The following is a 27,977-nucleotide window of genomic DNA, read 5'->3' on the forward strand; positions in this document are numbered from 1 at the left end:
ATTGTTGGTTTTTATCGTATATAAGCGGGTTTAGAGAAGTTTTATTTATAAATAAATATAAAAAAAAAATAATTATTAAATAATTTAATTTTAACTTTTTATTAGCTTGAACCTAAAGTAAAAATATTTTGTAAATAAACATTTTATGTTAAATTGGCAACTTACCACGAAACTCTCAATTGGTGAATTTCTTCCCAAAGTTCAACTTAGACAAACTACGTCAGTTGCTGTAAAGAACTTTTTCTATTGAACTACATTAATCTATTCTATATTTTTGGTACCATCAGTGTTACTTTTTCGTTTCTTGTGAGCTCAAGTTAAGTTTAGTTATGCAAATGCAATTATACTTATTTATGTGTTTATTTTACCTTGCATGGTGGAGATGAAATTTAAAATCACTGTGTATTTATATATGCATTTTCATCTAAAAGTAAAACAAATTACAAAAATAGTCATAGATGGAAAATTAATAAATTGTAACAATTTTTATCAGCTTAAAAAAAAATTCGCATTTTTTTTAAGTTGGAAGGTGAGATATAGTTGTGATGTTTGTGATTAAATCAACTAGTACTAACACCCCACAGAAATAGTACCAAAAAAAGGAGTTTCAATAAATACAAGCAAAAAAGTGCCAGTACCCTTTGCCAGAAGACGAACGTTTAAATACTAGAAATACTTAAATTCGGGGACACGGCACTAAATTATTCAAAAGAAATGAAGTATCTAGGTGTCATCATAGATACAACCCTACACACACTTATCGTAAATTACAAATAAAGCCTTGAGAGTTGCACACTCCTGTAAAAGGCTATACGGTGAAACCTGGGGGCTTGAACCGAAAATAATAGCGTGGTCGTACAAAACTATAATAGTGCCAATGCGCACCTATGGCTCATCAGCATGGTAGCCAAAAGCTGATCAAGCTAAGACTCAAATGATCTTGAATAAAATTCAAAGAACAGCCTCCTTGAGCGTCACCGGCACGATTAGAACGTGCCCCATCGTAGCCCTGGAAATGATTACAGGACTCCATCTTCATCAGCTTGCGATCAGGATAACGGCAGCCTGTGCGTCCTTAACGCTATCTAATTAACACCAGTCATGGTACATTGATGAGTCCCAATTGGAAGACAGTCGCGTTGGAACGGGAATTATATTGCCAAATTTTCAGAAGGTAGTAGCAATGGGCAAATGACTTTCATTTTTCAGGCGGAGATCCACGCCCCTAAAGCCATCCGGTGGATGAAGCTGTTCAAAACTTAAATAAAACAGATATCAAACTCTACACGGAACTGGTAACAGACCATTGTAGATTGCGATACCATCTGAAAAAGATTGGTCTAACAGACTATGATTCCTGCCGACTGACAACAGTAACAGGAAACAGCAAAATATGTTCTATGCGCCTGCCAGCCACGTCAAGACGCAGACTTAATTATCTAGACAGTGGAATTTTAAGTCATAAATAGCTAGCGAAAATACGGCCCACAGTTATCACAAAAAGGGCTGTATAAAAGATCTTTAAGATCCCAGTGCATGCACAGCCTATCCATAATAACAATAATAATTAGGTCAACTTTTCTGTAATAGAATAATACATTGTTAAATCTCACAAGATCTCAAATTGACCACGTTGTGATAGACGGAAGGCATGCTTCCAGTGTCTTGGATGTACGCACTATCCGAGGTGCCAACATCGACTCGGATTATCATCTTGTTGCCATCAAGATTTACACCCGTATCTGTGCGATTAACAAGGTACGTAAACAAGCACAGTGAAAGCTAGACGGTGAAAAGGTGCCACCACAGCAGGCAGCTAATGACTTTGCTATTTGACTCTTCCAGTGTCTGGAAAACGAATCTGTAGAAACCGATATATATGCGCAATGGAATCACATCTCCAACTCAATGCGTACCGATGCAGAAAATATGACTCACTACGGTGGCAATCACCGTAGACAAAGAAACAGCAGGTACGACCAAGAGTGTCGTGACGCTACCACAGAGAAAGACGCAGCATATCAAGCTACCCTGCAGTCAGTTGCGACGCACGCAGCTAAAGAACGATATCGGCAAAGAAAAGGGAAGAGAAACGTTATTTGAGGCGAAAAAAGAAAGAAGCTAAAAGACGTATGTACAAAGATCTTGAGAACCTGACAAATGGTTAGAAACCTGAAGTTGATTCTTGCAAAGATGAAAATGATGATCTAGTGATAGATGTCCAAAGTATGCTTAATATTTCGAGGGATAACTTCTTGAACCTACTAAATGTCGATAGTAGTAATGTGACTAAAAGCGAAGATGATCATAAACTTACAAAAGTTGACGACTAAATAATCGTCCCGCCTCTCGATAATAATGAAGTAAAAACAGCTATATGCGGCTCAAAAAGAGCAAAGCTGTTTAAAGCTGGTCCCGATGAGCTATCAATAGGCATGCCACAAGCAATTCGCAAAATATGGTCCTATGAATGCATATCCAACGATGAGAATTTAAGTGTGTTTTGCCCAATCCACAAAAAAGGTGATCCTTCAAACTATTATCACGGGTTCAGTCTTTTAATTATCGTATAAAAGATTCTGTTAAACGTACTATGTAAAAAATTGAAGTAAATCATCAACCAACTGATTGGTTGTGACTTTAGACCTGGCAAATTCACCTTAGACCAACCTCCACTTGGTAGGTAGCTTGTCGTGGTTTGGGGGCTTAGGGCTGCAGTAAATCGTCTCGCTTCATTAACAGGGGTAGCCATACAACGAAATGTTACCTTCTGAAAGGGTTTTCCATGTTAGACAGGTCGGCTGATGAGCAACCAACTAAAACCTGTCGCTCTGGGTCTGTTTTTCCCAAAAGAGCGGCACACAACGACGTCTGTTTTCTCCATGTTAGGGGGGTCGAGTCCGAGTCCTTTTGTGCGTAGGGTGGCAGACTTTTTAAGAAACCTTACAGGGAGGAGGTGTTTTTGTATGACTGATGTCAGCGAAAAATTCTAAAGTTACGGTGCAGGAAGTTATATCCCCAGTACCGGCGATAGGTGTCGAGCGAGAGAGGCACCTGGCGTCCAGATCCTGTGACTTCTCAAATCCAAATCAAATTTCAAATTCAAATCAAACTTCTACAAGTAACACTGAACAGGGCGCGGCCTCCAAGCCAACTTTGGGTAATCAAGAAGCTATGGCTAGAGAGGGTGAGGGAGATCAAATCGGAGATCAATTTCTGAACTTACGCATCGACACAACAACCGACGATAACTCGTTATCACAGGTTAGCAACGTCGATGACATCAATCCAGAGGTTGAGAAAGTTTTACTTGATCCTCCTCAAAGTAATGGCTTAGGGGTTAATCCTACTAAAACAGAACTTATCCTGTTCACACAGAAAACAAAAATACCTACTTTCACCTTACCCAGACTGGATGGAATTACACTGAATCTTTCTTCGAAAGCCAAATATCTTGGTGTTGTCCTTGATTCCAAACTAAATTGGCGAAGGAATATTGAGGAGAGAACTAGAAAAGGACTAGCTGCATACTATGTCTGCAAAAATACCTTTGGAAAGCGATGAGGATTGTCACTGTACGTAGTATACGAAATGTACACTACGTAATGTACATCATCAGGCCTATCATTAAATATGGGTCTCTCGTCTGATGAAAAGCGTTGGACAAAAAATGTAATCCAGCCTGAATCGGAAAAACACAGAGATTGGATTGCTTAGGTATCACCGGAGCACTGTGAACTGTTTAGGACGATAGAGGAAATCACCAACACGGTGAGAAACAATTTATGGACTAACCGTGAAGACTGTGAGGTCACTAGAACCTTATGGCCTAGGTTGGACAAAAATGAAACGAAAAACTTCAGCAAACCTGCAGTTCGTGTGCTTACTGGAGCACTAACGGGGCACTGTACCATTGCACCTATCCTCCAACGGTAGCGAATTCCAACAAGCGGATTATGCAGGAGTAGAATATATCAAAAACTTCCTCTGTCTCTGTCCAGAACTTCAGACAGAGCGACTTCAATGTCTCGGGGATCGCTTTTCACTGACTTGGAAGAGATAACGAAAGCAAACTTATCGGATCTCCTTAACTTCATCTGGAAAACCAAATGGTTTAACAAGGATTACAAAGGTTAGTAACTCGCCTCTCCCGGCAAAATTTTGAAGGGCATCACAATGGGCAATATATGCCTACGAGTGGAAGGAGGCAGCACGCACCTTCGAACCTAACCTAACCTAGACCAAATATTCACAGTGCGTCAAATCCTGAAGACCTAAGAAAAACAAATCAACACACACCACCTTTGTCGACTTTAAAGCCGCTTTTGACATTACGACTAGAAGCATACTATATGTCTGAATTTAGTGTCCCAGCAAAACTTATACGGTTTTGTAAAATGACGTTGAGCAACACCACCAGTTCCGTTAGAATCGGGAAGAACCTCTCCGAATCGTTTGATACCATGAAGTGCGACTAGTTTAACCTAATGTTGGAAACAATAATTCGAGCAGCAGATTTAAACCGCACTGGTACAATATTTCACTAAAGTGTAATGCGTCTTGTGGTAAATAAGGACAAAACAAAGTACTTTCTGTCAACAAACAAATCTCCTGAGCGTCTTAGGACCCATGCCATGACAATTATAAGTTCAAAATTTTGAAACACATTGTTTATTAGGGAACTAGTGTAAACATCAAAAATAACCTCAGTCTACAGATTCAACGAAGAATCACTCTTGCCAGATGTTAATTCGGGCTAAGTAGGCAATTGAGAAAGAAAGTCCTCTCTCGAGAAAACAAAAATCAATTTCATCATGCCTGTCATGCTGTATGGTGCAGAAACTTAGACAATTACCAAGTAATCTTGGTTGTTCTTTGTGAAGTTGACAGCTGGTATTTGAATCAAGGATGGCACTGTGCATGAGTAATGCGTTCGCCACAAGCGATCCTCCTTAAGTGGTGTGTTCTGTGTCAAAGTGGATAAGCTTTGTTAACTTGCGTATTGTGCGTCTATTCCGAGTGACAATCATACTCATGATGCTACCATTGTGACATAGAATCGATGTTTGTTTCGTTAGAGGGCTCTGAGTTCTGTTACACTAACAGTTACGGCCCTGTAGTTCACCTTGTCGGCAAGGTGAACTGGCACTGTCGCCGGTTGAAGTGACACCTTGTTGCGTTTATTTATTTGTTGGTTGTGTAAAAAGTTAGATTTTGTTATCGAAAGAAACGTGAAACCTACGGACGAATTCTGTTTGTAGAGACATCATAGTACAACGTATTATTGGTGCCTGGTAATAGGATATTTTTATTTTTTAACGAGGAGTCTTGCCGCAGTTCACTTAGTTGTTTGGTTGGCTCGTTTACTTGAGGTAATCAACTTGGCCGTACCGTGAATTCCTTTATTTCGTGAGAGAGTATCGTTCACAGCATTACCCTATATGATGAATATCCATCGTGTATTCATATTTTCTGCTTCAAGGTTTTACCTATGGGGTTGACGTTTTATCAATTTTTACACTGACTTTAATTAGTTTCTGCAGTATGATTTGATTCCGAGTCACATAAGGTAATAAACGTCGGTAGAAATTTAATGTTGCTATAAATCATTTGAGCTGACATGTTTGCACAGACTTTTGAAACTTTAGAATATCTTGAATTTTGTCCTATTTGGACAATCTTTATCTGGTTGTCCGAATACGCATTTAGAGAAAAGGGAATACGCATTTCATGGCGTTCAACTTGATGAGACTGAATGATGTAAGATTGCGGTTGCTTCGCAATTTTTGGGAACTACTGAAATTTAATGGCATGCTTGTTCTAGATCGATGCTCGTAAATATCGTCTTATTATGCAACTTATATGAGAAATCAAGTATATGCGAGAACGGATAAAGATCCTGCCGCCTGTAATCGGTACAAGACCCATTTATTTGGAGTTTTTTGCCACGTGAAGAGGAATAGCTCATTGGCTTTTACTGTGACTCCGTATTCCATTTCGAGTATGTACTCGAACTGTCGTTTCGCTATCTCCTGAACTCAGATAGTGTGCTCTGCTGTCCGCTGATGATAATGCAATGTCGCACAGTCACTTTTTCCTGCCTGGCTGTAAAATTTAAAGGACTTAGACAACTTGTTGTACTCTCGTAAAAGCGCTTCAAAGTTGCAGATTTGGTGAAGAGCATCTTGAACGTAGCGTTGCTTTCAGTCATATTGATAAACAGCTCTGTAATGTTGTCAAACAATTTTTTTTTGCATATATCAACTAGTAAGCTGTATTCTTACAGTTGACTTATCCCTACAATAAGTTTCGTGCTACGACAAACTTGCACTTCATATCTCTTTTAAAACCGAAGTCAATCGATAGTAGATCCGCAGATTTTGATTTGTGCTTAGTTGCTAACAAATTGTGCGTTGACTTTGAGTTTCTGTGAATGTGTGGTATGAATGAAAAATCGACACCGATGTCGATGAGGTATCTTATTTTGGTTGATTTGTCTGTGACAAACGGGTGACGGATTATCTCTGTCCTTCGCTCTTCACTCCACTGATAAGGATTTCACTAGTTTTCCGTCTTCAGGTTTTTAAATTCACACGGGTCGATGCATTTTTTGCTTTCTGACTAAATGATAGGGGGTTCGTGGGAGCAAATATACAAGGCAACGTGTTTGATTGCATTTAACATGGAATATGCCAACGCAATCCTTGTTGTTCTCAATCTAAGCTGTCGCACAGTCTCCACGTGGCACCCCTGGATAGTTACCTGGATCCGCTGAGTAATGGACTAATAGTGCGTACAACGAGTCTTATCCCCAGGACTTTAAATTTGGGTAGTGCACAGGGTTGGCACCCGTTACGTAAAATCAGTCGTTAGTGAATGACGAGGGGATACCTCGGAACTGGAACTGGAATGTCGGGACCCTCTATAGGGAAGGTACCGCTATCCAAGTGGCGGAAGCCCTCAATAAATGTAAGGTTAGCGTCACCGTTATTCAGAAAATGTGATGGACAGAACAAGGCTGCTCTAAAAAAGCAATTTACGAAGTAAATTTTACGAGTAAATGAATTTAACTCGTAATGTTAATAAATATAAATCATTAAATTAATAATTATTTGTTTTAAAATTTCTTGAATATTAAGCCCGGTGCAGTTTTGAGTGTCATTCAAGTTGCGCTCTCTCTTGCTTAAATTTATTCTAGCGTTTGAACTTGAATGTGCTCAGAGTCAAGATGTATTATTCAAGCAAAATTTTTGAAGAATAAGGGTGTTTGCACACGCTGTAAGTGTGTTTGTGTAACCACCATGCTATTGACTGACGGAATGCAAGTTTTTGGGTATTATCATTCATAACATGTTGGCGAGAAGCTGATTGTTGTGCTCACCAAAATGTTGGTGAGCACGCCAACATGTTCGTTGAGTGTCATTCAAAGGTGCAAACTTGCAGTTTTAACTGTCAGTCATGGATTTTCTCTCTTGAATGACACTCAAAACTGTAAGTCTGCACCGCGCTCTAAGCGTAAAATTTTTAAACTTGTTGACGACATCCACTTAATCTTATTTGATTTAAACATTTCTTACATGTTTTTTAAATAAAGTTTGTATTTCAAACAAAGAATTAATTTTTAATTGAAAAAGCGTCTTTGAATATTTATGTTTACTTCGTCAATTGGAAAATAAAAAATTTTATTTAAATTATTTATAAGTGTATTAACTTTCAACTAATTATTTACTTGTACACATTTTGAAGGTAAATTAGTATCTTAACTTGAAAAAAGAGTAAATATAATATCCACCCAGTACAACCTCTTAACAAGAGCACATGTTATATTCAAGAAAGAATAAAAACGCAAACACTAAAAACAACAAACAACAGCGCTCACAAAAAATTTATACGAATGTTAAAACTGATCCATACAGCAATTCCTACTTTTACTTATTGTGTACTCATCAAGTGCACTCATTGATTCATACCACTCGAGTATATGATAAGTACTTGTGAGTACTATTGCTCGTACGCTACTCTGCTTAAAAATTTTTTGCACTGTTCTGACGCTGATTCATTAGCACCGACGCTTGTTTACGAAAATACTTAAACATCATTTGTGTGGTAAGCATGAGTGCGTATAAATACTGTATGAAAAAAATGTTTATACGCATCTCAACTTACTTTTTATGAATATACTCTAGGTATTAAAATTATGACTTTCCTTTTCTGTTTTGTATAATTTTTTTTCTTGTGTTTGTTTATCTTTAAACTAAGCGTACGCTTTATTTCTTTTAATTCACTTTATTTTACAATGTCAATTTAAACTTCAGATTTATTTTATATAAAGGTTATGTGTTTTTTTTTTCAATATATTGATTGCATTCCCTACTACTGGAAACAAAAATCCTAGTACCTCAGTTGATTACAATGTGAGTGAGAAAATTCTATTGCATTATTTGAATGTTTTTGTTTCTGTGATGTAAGGCGATTTTGGTTGCTCGCAAGTATGGCAAAAAACAGCAAAATGCTGGCCTTTACTGGTCGAAATGAACGCAAAACAACAACACTATTTTTTCTATCTAGGCCAATAGCTGCATACTAGCCACATATTTCTGCCAATAAAAAAAAAGAATTGCCAACGCAATAAGCGAGCTATTGTGAACCTTCGTTAGAAATTCTTACGAATATTGCAATTATATGTCAAAAATTATATGTAAACAAAAATTCAAACTAAGTTCATAAACTTCTTAAGTTTAAAAATTGGAAAAAAATAAAGATTTCAGTGTTTTATTTTGAAATATTCAACATTTTTGCCATTCCTTTTAATTTTGTATTCATTTTAATTTTCAATATATATTGATTATTTATTTTTAAACGAAATGTAATTAGTTTGCTTTATGTGTAACACTTGACAGATTGCAACAGTGATGCCAATGTCTCGCATAGCCAATATAGGCCAGCATACATTTTTGCCACACTTGCGAGCCACCGAAAACGCCTATTGTTACATAACTAAAGCGGGGAAATATTTATCGTTAAACTCGAATTGAAGTTTAAATAGCACAGACATCTCAAAATATTACAGTGTAAGCGCACTTACAGATTTACACATGCTTGAGGTTATCGATTTGCTCATAATTGGAAGCAAAGAGTAGCAGGATGTGATGTAAGAGCTTTAGTTCTCATATTATATTATATTAGGGGTATTCAGGCATCTGATTAGTTGCTTAGTTGATTCAAAAACTTCATATAAAAAAAATCAGCATTTTGATATTAATCAGTTGCTTGAACGACCCAAAATGCGTAATCTGATTAGTTTGTTGTATGCAAATGCCTTGGCAGCACTCGTATCAACAGCATCAGCGAAACATATGTTAACAGTGAAATACTCAAATATTCGTAAAATTTTAAATTCATTTAAATTTATCATATAATTTATCTTATCATATCATATAATTTATCATATAACTAAAATTGCAAACGTGTCAAACATCAAGAAGTAGAATATTCAATTTTATACTTTTTAATTATATTTTAACCCTTTAAAAATTATAGTTTTACTGAATTTTATTTATTAATTTATGTTATTATTTTTGAATTTTTTTTTTGAGACACCCTAGGCTTATAGCGCCGACAATTTATATTGGCAGCACTATTAATCAAATTTTCACTAACAGTAGATTCTTTGCTTAGTTTCTTTTTTGTATGCAAATTTTTGTTGTAATCATCTACAAAGCAACTAATCAGTTGCCTGAATACTCCTATTGTAATACGGGCACACATAGCACATTTTTTTAAAGTATGCCCATGCGATTTTCTATTCTCACATTACCACGTCCTATAGCTTTGAGAATATTATTATTAGCTGCAAGTATTGTTTTTTCATTGCACTGCTTAAAGTCTTCAAACATTTCATGAAGTCTGGCTTATGAAACTGTCATACAAAAAGTAAAAAAACCGAGGTATCTACAGCCCACATTCCAATTCTATTGCGTTTTAGAGGTCGTACTGGTTCTTTTTTTTTCCACAGAAGAAACCACCACCCACCAAAAGTTTGATGTGGACTTGAATACCAACACACCACCCGTGACATCAGAAGAGGTAATGCAGACATTGAGTTGTATAAAATATCATAAGGCATCAGGGCCGGCTGGAGTCCTCAATGTGTTGTTCAAGGTTGCATAACGAGCGAAATCACACATATTCGTGAATATATGTAACATCTGTCTTACTGAAGGAACTTTTTCCATACGAGTTGCAGCGATTGCTACTATTACTTAAACCAAGAAAACGCGTTATAAGTGGACGCCTGCAGCAGTATATGGAAAGTTGCACTGATCTTTCTGATAAACAGTACGATTTTCAGCGGACTAGGTAATGCGATTAGAACCGTAACAAATATTGCAAAGCTAGCTATCAATGAAGATACAATGAAATACTGTGCAGTCATCACGCTGGACATAAGAAATTCTTTCAACTCAACGAACTAGACTAAGATACTACTTTTTTTTAAAACTCTGAAAGTACCCGACAATTTGTTACGGATTATTCGCAGTCACTTGAACAATTGGATATTGCAGAAGAAAACATTATGAGAACAGAATCACCAGAAACGGTACTGATAAGCCCAAGAAGGAGGAAGATTAAACTTATAACTGATGGGTATGAAATATTGCCACAAAGAACAATAAAATACCTTGGAGTCATGATCGATGTAAGACTGACCTTGAGCACTAAGGCAGTGGCGGTAAATAATGCATTTATGTGAACATAGGTGGCCCTCCGGGTAATAGAAGACAACATCTGTCAGTGGTCATGATTCTGGTAAATTTTATGCCGCTCTTATATGAGCATCAGCAAATAAGCAACAGATATCTGTTATCACAGATATACAGACACAGTGCATTACGTGTTTGTTACGCTTTCAGAACAGTGTCTAATGATACAATTTATGACATTGTTGTAAAGCTACCAGTGAGCATACATGAAAAAAGGTAAGCCGCCTTTATGACAAGCAAGGCATAACACTGACGATAGATCAATAAACCACAGAATATATCAATATATTCACTTATATAATGGCAACAAAGATGCGAGTAGTTCTGTAAGGGACGATGGACCGATGTACTTATTCTTAACATTAAAAAAAAGTTACAAGAAATCATGTTGAAGTGGATTTAAAATTGTTGATGCATTTTTTGCTTAAATTCTTGCATTGCTTTGCGAAGTAACGACTCTTTCGCAAGAATTAACGTTTTCTTGAAGCTTGTCTTGTCTTGTGCTGGCTGTGGGTCTGGATATTTGCTGCTACATACTATTCTTATAGTATGTCATACTATTATAATCATATTATAATATATTATAATATTTATAATATATTATATTATAATATATTATAATCATACTATTATAATAGAATAAATATTATTTTATTAATAAATAATATATATAAATATAGTGAATAAAGCCGCTGGATGTTAATTCGGTAAACTATATCAATGTCGTAATAAAGCTCGTACAACTCGTGGTGCATTCGTTTGCGGTAGTCGCAGAGGACTAAATACTTTACGAAGAATTTTTTTCTCGAATACTCCCAATGCTGCTTCATTATTCTGTCCATGTATCTGCGGCTTGCAGAAGTACAGGAAAGATGAGTAAACTATAGAGTGTATAGTAGTGGCAAATATAAAATAGAACAGCCATCCAGGGCAACATGTAATTAGCATAAAATTTGTCATAATCAAAAATAACTGTCAAAAGGCTGATGCATTCAGGAAAGCTTACTGTGGTGTGGCATATAATCTGGAGGGGTTACAATACCGTATTTCTTCAAAAATGGCGAAAGTACGACAAATACTGCTACACTACTCTTGTGATTCTAAAAATTTTATGATGATCGACTTTTTTACTGTATAATTAAAGATATTGGCTTTATTGTGTAAAAAAGTATTTAGATGTGTAATTTTTCAATTCGATGATGTGAGTTAGCCGCCGAAATCATACGACTTGTTCCCATTCCAGACTTTTTATAAGATATCGCAAATGATCGTGCTTATATGAATTATCCTAAAATCGTGAAAATCGAAAAACTGTGAAATTATAGACAAGTTTTACCGGTTATGTATCGACAATGAATAGAAAATTACTTTAAAAAGATTCGCTACTACATGATATCTCATTCAGGAAATCTGAATAATGTTATATTTTACATTTAATGACAAGTTCCAAATAATATATAAGAATAAAAATCTGATCGAAATCTTAATTACAAGCGAACTTTATTTAAATTTACTTTTGGAACCACTAAATGCACAATCTTGTATAATTTTCATACGTTTATCGGATTTGATTGAACAATTTAGAATAATATTATAATTCTCATTTGCATAATTATCATAAGTAAATGGAATTTACTTGAATCCTATATAATAATATTGTAATTCTTATTTGCTTTACACGTTTAGATACTATATCTAGTACTATTTTATCTTATAAATTATTGCTTTTAAAAGTTTCGTTTAATATAAAGACTAAACATTAATATAAACACTAAAGTTTTGATACACTACCAAATTTTTATTAAAATAATGTTTAGAATGGGTTCTTAAGTCGTATAAAACTTGTCATTTATAGCTCCTTAACTAGAATATTTATGAAGATATCTGATGTGAACGTTTTTAGGAATCAAATATAAAAAAAGAAACAAATTGCCTTCCTTTTTTATGTATGTTTTGATGTTCTTTAATGTGCAAATACTTAACACTTTAAATTAAGAGAACGAGGTTAAGTTAAACTGCATTTTTAATCTACATCGTTTACATTATACATTGGAGATTAATTTTGACTTTTCTTTTTTTTTTTCTTTTTTGTTTCGTGTGTTTAATAAATTTCTGTAAATAAAGCATTTAATTACAACTTTGTGCAAATAAATTATAATATAAATTTAATAAATTGTTTTATAACAAAAATTTTAGAAATTTCAGTTTTATTTATGTATAAAACTATTAAACAAATTTAATAAAAATTTCATTGCATTTTAAAGATTTTAATATTTGTTTTGAATAGATTTCGACATTTCTCTTTCAATTTTTCTAAGATCGTAAAAAAATCTACGATATTAAGCCATATACAGAGTTGCACAGAAAAATAATCATCATTTTGAAAGAGATTTAAAATTAATTTCGATCGAAAGGAGATTAACTGTTATATGGAAAATCTGAAATTAATCAATGAGATTAGTACTTTATTCTTGATTATTGCTTTACTCAACTTTTTATCAGAGCTGTATAACGCACTGAAGTGTAAATATGATATAAGAAACAGTAGACATTTTCGGTGGCTGGTAATTGTTATAGAATTTATTAATTTATTATATATTAATAATTATAAACTGTAATACAATTAGATTTACAATTAATTTAAACAATTTGTATGTACTTTGAATAAAATAAAAATTATTGAAATGATTTTAAAATAAACATTTGTTTAATATTTTTCAATATATTCTATGTCTCGATTGCCTTTCCAATATTGCTCTAGAATTACGAATGGATATACATTTTATTAACACATTTTATTAGTACGGTTTTTGTGTTGTGTGCAATATGAATTATAAAATGTTTACACTAAAAATTAATTAATTTAAATAGAAGAAAACAAAATTAATATTAGAAGGGCAACTGTAATCATTTTTATGTTATATATTTTAATTAATTAATTTATTTATGTGTCTTAATATATTAATAAATGAAATGCTCATATTTTTTTAATGGTTAACTGGAATTTTGCAACATATTTCCAGTGAACATTCACAATAGATTGATTTTTAAATTTAGCAGCACTAAAACCTAAGACCAAAGAATACCTTACAAGAACGGCAACTCCATTGTGAACTAAAATTTGTTTTTTCGCACAACAACAATTTGCCGTAGAGCTCTTGAAAGTGTTAGTGAAAAGTGCACTAACACCAGCTGAAATCACTGAAATTTTTCACCTTTTCACCTTTTTCCGATGCTTCGAGTACTTTTGAGAACGGAATATTTCAAAAAGTTTACCATGAAGAGTGTAAGAAAGAGTGTGGTTTTGTTTTTTGGTTTTGATTTTTTGAGAGTAATATAAAATTTCGTTGCGCCAAATCATACAAAATTTACTGCGCAAATATTTAACAAAAAGTAGTTAAAATTTTGCAAACACTTTAATAGCAGTTACCAAAAAGTAGGTATAGCACAATTTTTATACCAAAAATTAAAAAATATACGTCCATATGTTTGCTGTCAAAACTGCAAAACAGACAGTATTTTAACTCTTTTTATAAGGGTACGCATATATTTCCTGTTAAAATTTTTTAATAGGGTTCTGAATACACCTGACTATAGGCAAAAGCTCTTGCGTGTAACGCATTCATAGGCTTAGTTTTCCATATGATATTCAGTTGACTTTTACATATAAATTAAATTTTTATTTTAATAATTTTTTTGCTTTTAGTTTATGTATATTTTAATTTGCAATTAATTTTTAAAAGTATTGTAATTATTATTCTGTTAATTTTGTATTTGTAAAAGTCTGTAAAAAATTATAACCAATATATAATGGTGGATATGCCTCTTGGGGAACCGGCACATAAACTCGGTAACGCACCTTTATGCATACCTCTTGGGTGGTGTGGAAAATGCATACCAAATCTTGAACTTTGGTCGAATAAACTACATAGCTAAATAAACTAAATGTAGAAATAGGAAAATACAAGGGATGTAAAAAATTTGTTATAGTTCTTTTTTTTAATTTTCACACAATAATGATGAAAGAAAATTAATTTTCATTTAATTTCTATGCATATTTCTAATAAAACAGTTTAACGAAAGTATTTTACTATTTATTATAAAATATTAGTAAGTGTGCATTTTATATTCACATTAAGATAAAAATATTTAAAACATAAACATAAGGCGCTACATGATAATAATCATATCCCAAATAAATTTATGTTTTTAAGGTCATTTAAATTCTGAAGAAAATATTCATATATTCTATACATAATCAACACAAATAAAATAAATGTTTTTAATATTTATATTATGTAAAAATTTATAATATTCATCAAGCAGATGAACTAAAAATGTATAGCATACATCTCGTTTAAATCTTGCATTAATTCTGGTAAATAATCAAGTCTATTTCATTTCCTAACAATAATAAATTATGTAAACAACTTGTACTTCTTTTAATTAAACTTAGCTAATATTTTTAAATACTTTAGTATTTATATATAAATATATTTTATAATCATAGTATAAAATAAAAATTTTTCAATATTAAAATTTAAAAATTGTTAAAAATTATATAAAAACATATCTTCATAAGAAAAACGCATAAATCCGACAATGAATGCGCATGCACCCACTCTTATCAATAGATTTTTCGCTACTGATCACACACTAATGTACGTAAATTAATAATAAGTATTATTCACCACATACATTTAGAGCGGATGCGCGCACATCCTCCCTTATCAACAGATTTATTGTTACTAATCAATTAGAAATGCATGCAAGGCAATGATACGTACCACACATTTAAAGGGAATGCGCGTACACCCTTCCTCATCAACATATTTTTTGGCACTAAATTTAAAAATTAAGTCTTCGCAGAGAAACACAATTTATCATGGATCACTTAAGTGCTGCCGTATAAAAAAGTGAATTGGTAGTAGCTTCAATCTTTGTTATTAATTTCACATCAAAACGGTATTTAATGCTATTATATCAAAATTGATTTTGAAATAATGTTTTACACTCTCAAAAAATATTTAAGAAAATATAACTCATTAAATAAGAAATATTCAAAACTGTTTGTTTTTATTTAATTAAAAAATTTGCTTCTACAAAAGTTTGTTGCCGAACGTAATAAATTAAAATACTATAAAATTCATATGAAAATAGCAACAAAAATTAATTTACTGAATATATATTACATTATTAAACAAACTAAACTGATTTAAATTAATTGATTCAAATTATTATATATTAATTTATAAATTTATTTATCATATATTACTTGTTACAATATATATTTTGTTTACGTAATGTAATATTATTAACCAAATAAGGAAGCATAAGTTTTTTATATTACTAAAAAGTTAACATATGATTAACAAGTAGTAGCAAATTATTATACTGCAACCCCAAAAAGAGAGCAATTTGATGTTATCGTGGTAAGATCACATGTATTTAATACGTGTGCCGAAATGTTATAAAAAATAAGTTTTCAAAAACAATTTCAAATGCACTCTCACGAAGTGGGCGGAGTTTCCGTTCTTGTAAAGATATTCTTTGCTTAAGACGTACAATTAATAGCGAGTAAAACCTAACTATGTAAATATTAGGAGCATTGTTGTTGCTTCACATTATTTCTTTTGTAAGTTGCGAGTATTTTTTTGCTACTCTGAAAGAAAAAATTACGGTTACTATTAATTAATATTTATTAATTAGTTCTTATCCTGATGATGACTATCAAGGAGATGATGACTATCAAGGAGACTCGAAATATCGAATATATTAAAAAATATTAAACTAACATTTAATTAGGAAAATGTGACCTGTAGCCGGAGATATATAAAAAAAAATTATTTCAATAATTTTTACTTTATTCAAAATACAACACACATAACAAATTGTATTCGTATACAAAATAGCCGAATATGAAATATATAAAAAATATTTTAATGAACCAAGTTCTCAACAAATTCAAAATTTAATTGGTGATACAATTTAATTGGTGATAACAATTAAAAATAAAAAATATAATTAATTAATTAATTCAATTATTCTACAGCTGGTTTATGATTTCGTTCTAATATATAAATACAGCAAGTAAAATTGTTAATAAAAACTTTCATAGCAAAAGTAACAAAACTCCAGCAAAAATATGCGAACATAAAAAGTCAAGTACGGCTTTGGATCAGTTGGTTAAGGTGCGCTGATTCTGAGCTTCACATTTGGCAGGACCCGAGTTCGATTCCTGGTACTTGCAGTCTCAAAAATAATTATTTACGAATAATTAAATATAAGAATTATTTCCAAGACCACTGATGAAGGGTATTTGGCAATACTCGAAACAGCTGTATGGTCAGCCAAAAATTCAATTAATTAAAATAATTTAAAAAATAAATTTTTGTTGTTGTTTCACTTCTGTTCGAAAACCTCTTGATACAATTTATGTTAGTGTTCTTTATTAGTTTCAGGATTAGCAATATTTTTATCTGAGTTAGGGGCTAATTTTGAATTTAATTTGAATAAAATTATTGCATTATCTACATTACGTTAATTAGGTTTAATAATGAGAATTTTATCAATAGAATTTTATAAATTGGCTTTTTTTCATTTATTAACTCATGTTTTATTTAAAGCATTATTATATATATGCGCTGGGGCGATTATTCATAATATAAATAATATACAAGATATTCGTTTGATAGGAGGCTTAAGAGTTTATATACCTTTTACATGTAGATGTTTTAATGTTGCAAATTTAGCTTTATGTGGAATACCTTTTTTAATTGGATTTTATTCTGAGGACATAAAAATTATTGTATATCAAAACTTAATCGAAAAATTAATTTTTTGCAACCCTGAAAGAGAACATTTTATTGCATTGTTTAGTCACTATTACTACTTACGCGTACCACCTGTAACAAAATGTTAAGAACTTTGTTGAGAGTATTTGAACATTATCTTAAAAACACTCACAGTTCTTATTAATTATTTTTTAGTTCACATGGTTGATTGGTTGTTGTCAAAAAAAAGTAATTATGAAAAAAACCTCTTTTACAGAGTTGCATTCGAAATTTCATTACTTTGATAAAAATATTTCATTTTTTGTCTTCAAAAAGACTCATTTTATTAGGTGTCATTTAATGGTAATAAAAATGCTTTGTTGATGAAATTGCACCTGACCATGTTTTTGGAAAAATAGAGAAATAATTATTATTATCTATTTAAATTTGAGAGCCCACGTTTCATATATTGTGTATAAGCATGCAGACAGGCATTCTCTCTGTTGTAAACAAATATAGGAAATAATTTAGATATAACATTTTAAAACAATATGTGTGCTTATTAGATAAAGCAATAGAATATATTTGTACGCATTATCTTATCGAACTTACGAGCAATTTAATTATTCAATTTAATGCCGTTTAGGTGCCAGTAGTTTAGCGATATTAAAGAATCAAAATATATTGAGCAAATAAATATTCATTATTCAGATGAAGAATTTTCACTCAGCTGAACGCTTTTGAATCTGAATAACTCGTGACATTGCGTAAACAATTGCTTTTGCACAATTTAGTTTCGTTCTCGTTGTGTTTGCTGGGTCTGTGAAATTGACGTTTCGTTTTTCTTTAGCGGAAGAATACAGGAAGTTCGGTGTTGAATTGTAAAATTTTGGAGTCGGTGTTTGTGATAATGAAAAATATATTCTAAACATTGCGAAAACTAAATCACACTAAATAATAATAATGGGGCAAAAGGTGTCTCGCACTGATTTTGAATGGGTTTACACGGAAGAGCCGCACGCATCACGCCGCAAATTGATATTAGAAAAATATCCGCAAATAAAAAAGTTATTTGGTTATGATCCGAACTTTAAATGGGTAGCCGGCTCTATGGTATTAATACAAATTCTAGTCCTATTTGTCATTAAAAATTTGTCCTGGCCCATGTTACTGGCGGCTGCATACTGTTTTGGTGGCATACTTAATCACTCGCTTATGCTGGCAGTGCACGAAATATCGCACAATTTGGCATTTGGACACAGCCGCCCGATGCACAATCGCATATTGGGCTTTATTTGCAATCTACCGATCGGACTTCCTATGTCAATATCTTTCAAGAAGTATCATTTGGAGCATCATAGGTGAGTGCTTATCATTGTCGATAATTGCGAACGCTTTTTATTTCAGCGTTTTTATTTTGAACGATGACGTTATCTTTTGTTTGTTCTTCTATTAATTGTGCAATTAAACACTCTTGGGATGTCAATAGTGACAAACGTAAGGGCGTTAACCAATTAAGTGTTCTATATAACATCTTGACGCTTGAATGCTTGAATTCATATAACAAAAAATTAATAAAACATTTTAATATATTTATATTTATTGCCGAAAAAATTTTCTTCCAACTATGTACTTGTATAAAACTCTAATCATCTTTGATTTACAATGACTAATAATATACTAAGATAATATATGCTTACTAATAGTTAAGATTTCGTTTTGTTTATGTGTTAGAAAATAATAAGTGCTATTCATGATTGGCACGTAGGCCCAAGTTAACAACTTAAGTATTGTTTAGACAACTTTCAAGCTTTCGCAATGCTCTTTCACTACCAGTAGGCACATCATAGGTCACCAATCAATAAACTAAACTTGATATCAATTAAAACAATTCTTGGTGTTGGCTACGCCTAAAGATTGGGGCTGTTATGGTTGTGGAGTAGTGCAAGCAATAGGATTTTCAATTGTCCAGAACCTTCTTAGAAAAAATGATACATACGAGTAGCACTGCTGGATTAACCATACTAAAAAGTTTTATATCATTTAATATTATATATATGATATATATTTAATCATATTAAATATTTTTACAAGAAAAAGGAATTTAATATAAAATTATATAGTTTATTATATAAAAAGAATATTTTGCTAAAGCAAATTTAATTCTATAATCTATAGCAATTGTTTTTAAAACAATTTAATTTAACTCTACTTAATTACTTGTATTTAAGTATGTTAGTTAGACAAAAACAATAATTACTATAATGTTTTATTACTATTATTATTATGTTTAAACACGAACATTAGGTGTCCGTTCATGATTGGTTTATTGTATCTTGCCCTATTTGTAATGCACTAAGTATTTGTTTTTGTAGGCCGTTGGAACCTGTTTGTGAAGTCCCTTTGGGTGGTATCGAACGGCATTTGGTTGTTGATAGCGACAAGTGGCTCCGGGACGTAGACCCTGGCGTTTTCGAAACCACTGAAGTATTTTGATCATTTGAATTATATACAGAAATATATTTATCGATAGAAAAGTATGACCATTCTGATTCCTAAATCAATTGTTTAAAGAAAATTTTTGTTCTATATTGTAAAAAAAAAGGTCTCTCTATTAGTATATGTAAGCATGTTTCTTTGTCTTCCTTGCATAGTTTACACTCATTGGTTACTGCTAGTTGTAACCGCACTTTTTGCTTGATTATAAGGCAATTATTAGTTATAATTCCAATAATTGTTTTTCATTCCGAGTTGTCTACACGTAGTAATAATTTAGGTTCCTAACACTGTCTAAAAGAACACAAGTTATAATGCCGGCTTTCTTAACTATATCTGCTGAAATTGAAGACTATACGCTTCACGGTTGAATTTGATCATTTAAATTATTATAATAATTAGGAATAAAAAAGTAAAAGACAAAATACTGATCTAGGCTTATAAGTAAAATACTTTCCCAAAAAATAAATCAAATCTATAATACATATTTTATCAAGAAATATGAATATCTTTCATAAATTATTTTATTTATAGTTAAAATTATTAGTTCTAACTAATTTGGTAATTTCTCTGATATTTTCAGCATTTAAGACGTTATATTATAAAACAAAGTCTGGTTATATTTAAAACGTTTACAACTAGTGCATTTAAGATCAAGAAACTATACTTATTTGTAATTCATAAATATAACATTATCAATCAGATGTGGTATTCAAAACTAATTTATTTCATACTGCAAAAAAAATTTCAAATATAATGATTCATAAATGGTGTTTTATATATTTATTTAAGCCTTTCACAGCGCAGGTGTTTGCAACCCACTAATCATTTCTAATTAATTTAAGTTCGTGTCTTCAATTACTTTTTGTCGTTATACCCCAAACACGTAACCTACTTTATGGATCATTGATAGGAGAGATGTCTGCATAAACAAATAGCTTTTAGGGCCTCATTTTTTAACTCTAATTGAGTGAATATAGTACTTATAAATCGTTACTACTATGATAAAGGGATTGTTAGGTTTGCCTTAAAGGGACGGACAGACTATAAATAGAATTCTGCTCCTTTAGCGCTATAATCTGGAATTCTTATTTACAAATTTTCTTCACAGAAATTTTTTCAATTAAACCCAATATCGTTTTACAAAAATAATAACATATCTTAGTTACTAAGCATCATACATTATCTCAATGCTATATATGTATAGGGCAATCCTTAACATATTTCAAATATTATCGCTGCAAATCAAAATAATCAAACACATCCAATATAACGTTTGACAGCGCAATATAAATTGAATATCTGATAATCTGCTTATAAAAAATTGAATAGACAATATATTTCCTAGATACTTTTGTTTACCAATTGTCACTGTCAGTGACTATCGGTAATTAGGTATGTATTTTACAATTTTTTTACGATTGATGACTCATTTTCGCAAAATTCACAGCTGTGAGTAAACCAAACTGCCTTGAGACTAACGCGCTTATCGTATTTGTTATGGAATTAGCAATAATTTTAAATATGAATAGGTGCAAAATAGCTAGGCTTTTAAAATATTAATAGTTAGAATAGTACGTGTAGTGCTCAGAACATCCACTTCTTGTAATCTTATCACACAAATACTTATAAACATAACAACAATTATAATTAATTATTAAATATCAGACTTGGATTTTGTTAGCTTGTCATGTGTCACTCTTCCAAGCGATTATTTTCAAAGTAAATTTTCGGTTACTCCCTCATTAAGTAGAAAATTTACAAATTGATATAACTGAACCAAATTATCAAGTTGCAGTTTTTATCATTATCATAATATCATTAAAATTGAAAATATAAACAGATTAACTCTTGTACGGTTTTCATTGTATTCTACGAGCTCAAACCCTTTCATTTGAGATAAAAATGAAAGAGATTTTTTTGTTGTTATTTCTTCACTACTGTGCGAATCCTTCTCGTTTGCTTTTCGTCATGGGACGCGCCACATTCGACAAAAACAAATCAACCTTAAAAATGAAAGAGATTATATTTTGATAAGTTGTATTAAAAGAAGTTTTTAGGAACAATATCAACCATAGTCTTCCAATAAAAAAAATATGGTAGGAGGAATTAGGGAATGATTTTCTTGTAGAGTAGTGATGATGATATAAAATTTGTATATCATCATTATGTATTATGTAGTATTATGTAGTATTTTTTTTGTATGTATTTTGTTGAAATTCAGGACAAGTAAAATATCACGTTCTGTAGCATCACCACTAAGATACTACGTATAAAATATTAATAATTTGTGGTTGAATATCAACAGAATAAGTGCAGGCTTTTCTAAATTGCACAATTGAATGTACCCTTTTTTGTTTGAAACTATATGACATCAAGATTCAAAATAGATAGAGATAGATAGATAATATGTTATTCTTTATAATAATAATATTTATGATTACCATGTTATTACGAGTACTTACTTATTTAGCCATTACAGACGTGAGTCGTGCTTGGCTGCGTCGAGTACTCTTCGTTTTCTTTAGAAGGTGTTTTTAGATGGTGGGTTCCAAGCCCGACACACAACGTCATATATCCATTAATAGTATATCGCTGCAGTAGTAAGCGTAGTAAGCATGGATGATTGTAGCTATCCAGTTGGAGCCACGTGGAGGCTGTGTGTCAACTTGCAAAGAACATTTTATATATAGTATATATCGTATCTTACATAAACTATATATCTCAGTAAACATTGAAAATGGACCGCATCTAGAAATCATTTCGCAAAGGTAAAGCACTTTAAATACGAAGCACCATGCATCACCCATATTGCTTTGAGTATATTTATTTGTGTGAGCATATATACCATATATTGGTTTATGGAAGAATGAAAGAACAAGTAATGCAACTTCTATAGGTTCTTAAAGAAGTAAATGAAAAGTATTTTAATTTGAAAATACAATATAGTTTTGTTGGTGGCCTAATATTTAAGCATCCGGTATAGAGTTTATAAGCAAATAATGAATATTTCAAATGTTCTAATGGGGTCGTTTTAAATCCTTTTTGGTGACAGATACAATTTGTTAGGCCCTTTCTGTGGTATTTTTGTCACATCGATTTTAACTGTAAAAAGATAATTTTTCGTCAGCGATATTGATTATCTATGTAGTTTCCATTTCATATTCAATGGGAACACTTTATTTTATCAACGTTTACAAACAACAAGAGTGAGAGAGCCCACCCTTGTTTAAGACCGTTTTTACATTCAAAAGCATCGTTAAGCTGCACACAGTGTAATACGCGACAGGTTGATTCTTCATAGCATGCCAGAAGTGGGCAATTTGTGTTGCTGTATAAACATTTGGTGTATTCCACATTATTTTGCGATGGGTTTTATATGCGAACATTGAACCACCGATTTTTAAATCATGGTTAATACATAGTTCGATTAGTAGCTCGCCATTTTCGTTTCGATTGCCGAGAACATATGTTATAGATATGCTTTTAAAATATCTAAAATTAGAAATAGAGTTATATGGGTATATTATAATAATTATTTATACATATGCCTTTGTTTTCTAAATAAACTTCCAAAGTTTTGGGTAAGCTCATCTTAAACTCATTTAGAAAATAGCTATAATCGCTTATTTAAAGAATTAAAGATCCCAGTATAAAATTTGTAATTATTATTTTATTTGGTTAAGAAGCGCTGACTCTGAGTTTCAAATTTGGCAGGGCACGAGTTCGGTTCCTGCTACTTGAAGTCTCAAAAAATTGTTTACGAATAATCAAATAAAAGAATTATTTCCAAAACCACTAATGATGGGTATTTAGCAATACTCGAAACAGCTGTATGGTTAGCCAAAAATTCTATTAATTAAAATAATTTAACAAAGAATTTTTATTGTTGTATTTCACTTCTTTTCGAAAACCTCTTTATTTTATTTTTTATAATTTGTTTTTTGGATATATAGTAAAGTCTAGTACAGATCTCCTGCAGTTCTAGTGACAGTTTTTCGTTTTTTGCCTTTAACGGTTTTCATTTACCTTAAAAAAGTATTTGTATAAAAAATATATTTCCTAAATTCTTTCGTATCTGTTATTACGAACAGTTCTAATTGGAATGGATGGTGTAGAGACGAAGTAAAAGCCATTGGATCAGATCAAAGTAACACAGAGAATTATATTGAAATAAAGCGAGAATTATTGGGATCAAGAATATGCAGGACATAGACAGATGAAAGATATTTCGAAATAATATCTGATCGCTATTAAAACATCACACAACGCACTAAGATACACCTGTACAATGCAAACGTAAAATCAACTTTACTATATGGTAGTGAGAGTTGGAACCTAACGGCAAGAGACGCACAACATCTACAAGCCTTTGTCAATCGTTGTCTACGACGCATCCTTCATGTATTCTGGCCAGCAACCATAACCAACAATGAGCTCGGGTTCAGAACGAATCAGCCTCTTATAACTGATGAAATAATGATGCGCAAATACAAATGGCTTGGCCACACGTTAAGAAAACCCGCTGATGATATCGCAAGAAATGTCTTAGATTTCAACCCTCAAGGCAGTAGAAGACCAGGGCGTCCACGCAACACTTGGAAACGACAAACTGAAGCCGAATTAAGAAATGCTGGAAAGAGCTGGAGTGAAACAAAACGTCTTGCATTAGATAGAGTTCAATGGAAACTATTTGTTACGGCCCTCTGTTCCACATAGGAATAAAAGGATTAAATAATAATAATTAAAAGTAGTAGTCTAAATACTGTCCACCTATTTGCAAAAATTAAATATAAAAATGCAAACTAATGCTCATAATTATATGAAAGCAATTATTTCTCTTGTCAAATACGGAAAATCATTCAGTTAAAAAGCGTGACTGAAATGATATCCATATCTTTTTGACGACCTCAAAAATAAACAAAAAATTATACTAAAATCGTGATATGAAATAGTAAAAGGCTGGCGAAAATATTGAGTTGTTGAGTTTAGAATGTTTGGTTTCGTCGATTAAATAAAAATTAACAATATAATTTAAATGTGTATAAATGAGTTTCTAAAAACACTTTTTTTTTATCAATATATTGATAAATTTTCAAATTATAGCTCAGAACAGTAAAATCTTTTGACGGTTGTAACCGATTTTTAAATTTTTACTGTGATTGCGTATCATTTTAATTTACTATTTTACTAGGAAGCTACTGTAATGACTAGTCTTTGGAGTTTCTCCAATCAAGTTGCAAAATTGTTGATAGCAACAACTGTAGCTATGCGGCATTTAACCGCTTTTAGCTCTAAGAGCACGTGCTATTAGATTTTAAGAATAAGTGAAGCACTTCGCTTTCCTTTCAGATAGCGCATCTTGTTATTGCACGAGTCAACCGTCAAATGTATTTGTTAGGTACGTTGATTACTATATCCATAAATATATAATAATGTAATCTAATGATTTATGGGTTAGGCTAATGCACAATAAATAATATGTATTATATTATAGGTTTTAACACTATATATTAAAACTATTATATTTATTTTATCATTTTTATTGGTTCATATAAGATTATAATTGTATGTCCCACCAGTCTAAAAAAGTCTGGTCAAATATATTATTGAATGTGTTGTGTATTATGTATTATTCTACTGAAGTCCATAGAAATATAATACACAAAAATTATATATCAAAATTCTTGTAAAATCAAGTTAAAATCTAGAAGACTGGGTCTTCCTTTCAATCAAATCTGTCGTAGCTGTGGGGAGAACGATGAGAGTGCATCTCATCTTTTTTGTTTTTGCCCAGCTCATGCACGTCGGCGACTTAGTACTTTAGGAGCCACCTCCCTTGAGGACCTGGACCAGATACATGATCTGATTTTAAATAGCATTTTATGCTTTGCAAAAGGTTCTAGGTGGTTTTAAACCCTGAGGTTTTCATTATTTATATACGGCATCATAATGGGCCAATAGGCCTAAGTTAAAATCCCTCTTAAAATTTAGCTAAGCACAGATATAGAATGACTGATACTAGCTAAATCAAATATATAGTTGATATATTTCGTAATGTTTTAGTGCGCTATAAAAAATTTGATCCCCTTGCATCTAGGAACTGCACTACTTAAATGTCGTAGAACTTTAGAATACTTTAGAAATTTTGTTCTTGAAAATGCCACCTTTACTCTAATTACATAGTGGGAAGAAATTTGCTCTTCCAGATTTTGTTCTTCAAAATGTCACCTTTACTCTAATTAGATACTGGAAGTAAATCTTTCTTTGTTCAACAATAAGGCATTTCATTATACGTTTTAAGAACAGCCGGGTCTTCGTCCCGCAGTCACAATATACCTACAAATAATTTATATAATATTTTATGTTTACATTGTATTTAATTGTGTTTTGCTAAAAAATTTTAAAAAAAATGATTAAAAACTGATTTAACATGAGATCTAATTTTTTGTTTTATTTTTACAGATATCAAGGTGACGAAGTGCTGGATACTGATATTCCTACATTGCTTGAGGCTAAATTATTTGACACAGTATTCGGGAAATTTCTCTGGGTGTGTTTACAACCATTTTTTTATATATTTAGACCATTGATAATAAACCCAAAACCTCCAACGCGACTTGAGATTGTTAATACAATTGTACAATTGACTTTTAATACTGTGGTTGTATACTTTTTTGGTTGGAAAGCAATGGCATATTTGGTACTTGGTTCCATATTGGCTATGGGTTTACATCCTGTGGCTGGGCATTTCATATCTGAACATTATATGTTTGCCAAAGGTTTTGAAACGTATTCCTATTATGGTCCATTAAACTGGATAACTTTCAACGTTGGCTATCATAATGAGCATCATGATTTTCCAGCTGTGCCTGGTTCGCGACTACCAAAAATCAGAGAAATTGCACCAGAGTTCTACGAATCAATGCCACAGCATACGAGTTGGACACGCGTTTTGTATGATTTTATAACTGACCCAGCAGTCGGGCCATACGCACGAGTTAAACGGCGGCAGCGTGGATTGAAGACATAAAGCTTAATTCTGAGAAAATAATTTCCTTCGTATATTTGAGTTTCATAATTTTAATTTATTTAAACACATTAAATTAAAAAAATTAAGTTATTTTGCTTTTGGCTTCAATTCAAAAAAATATTTGTTTTTTTATTAATGCCAATGCTAATTTTAAAATTGTTAGATATTTATTGAAAGAATTTCATCACTGTATTGCTATATGTAATTATTAATTTTATTTTAAGCAACTTTACTTTTGCATTGTAAACTTAATGAAGCAAAATTAACTGTGTTATTTAAATGTATTTGATTCTAAAGCTTCATTTTAAGAAATTTATTATATATATATATATATATATATATATATATATGAAACAATGCACTACTACACAGACTGGTTCAATAGACGTAAACTTTACCAGTTTAATTGCCGTTCCTACTAATACGACACTAGCCGCATAACTTATCCGAAAGATGCGCCTAGCTTAAAACGATATATTTTATATACATTTTTTATATAATGGCAAATATATAAAATAGTAGTTCATTAAAATCGTATCGGTCCTACTTTTTAAAAATATATTTTGTGCCTATTATTTGATATTCAATATTTTCATGTACTTTTTAATGAGAATATACATTGTTTAATGTAGAAATAATAATAAATAAATAAATACAAATTTACAGTAAAAATATATTTAAGAAACTAATGAGCTAATTATCGCTTACTTCTTTTTTGCGTGAATTGATTATCAATTATTTTGCAATACATTATGCAATTGCCTTTCAAAATTTATAAAATAAATATTAATAAAATAAATTTAAATATGTCTGTCATTTTTAAATGATACTCAGTGTTTAATTCACTTTCTTCCTTCACTAACTTCCAAAAGAAAGTGGCCTAACGCATTGAGATACCACTTACCGATTATT

General features: G+C 31.7%; 1 protein-coding gene across 1 annotated transcript; it reads left to right on the top strand.

Moving 5' to 3' along the window:
- Window positions 1-18,478: 18,478 nt before the first annotated feature.
- On the top strand, window positions 18,479-27,761 carry LOC119689203 (sphingolipid delta(4)-desaturase DES1). The gene is made up of 2 exons (XM_038103980.1): window positions 18,479-18,897; window positions 26,498-27,761. The coding sequence occupies exons 1-2, from the start codon at window positions 18,500-18,502 to the stop codon at window positions 27,063-27,065; spliced, it is 966 nt and encodes a 321-aa protein (XP_037959908.1). The 5' UTR covers window positions 18,479-18,499; the 3' UTR covers window positions 27,066-27,761.
- Window positions 27,762-27,977: the final 216 nt, after the last annotated feature.

The sequence above is a fragment of the Teleopsis dalmanni genome, chromosome X (genome assembly GCF_002237135.1).
Source record: "Teleopsis dalmanni isolate 2A chromosome X, ASM223713v2, whole genome shotgun sequence".
NCBI classification, from domain to species: Eukaryota; Metazoa; Arthropoda; class Insecta; order Diptera; family Diopsidae; genus Teleopsis; species Teleopsis dalmanni.

What these genes read in the sequence shown, in the direction of transcription:
- LOC119689203 (XM_038103980.1), top strand. Translation starts at nt 18,500, where the DNA reads ATGGGGCAAAAGGTGTCTCGCACTGATTTTGAATGGGTTTACACGGAA. An exon ending in TATCATTTGGAGCATCATAG is followed by an intron (nt 18,898 to 26,497) that starts GTGAGTGCTTAT and finishes TTATTTTTACAG; the next exon opens with ATATCAAGGTGACGAAGTGC.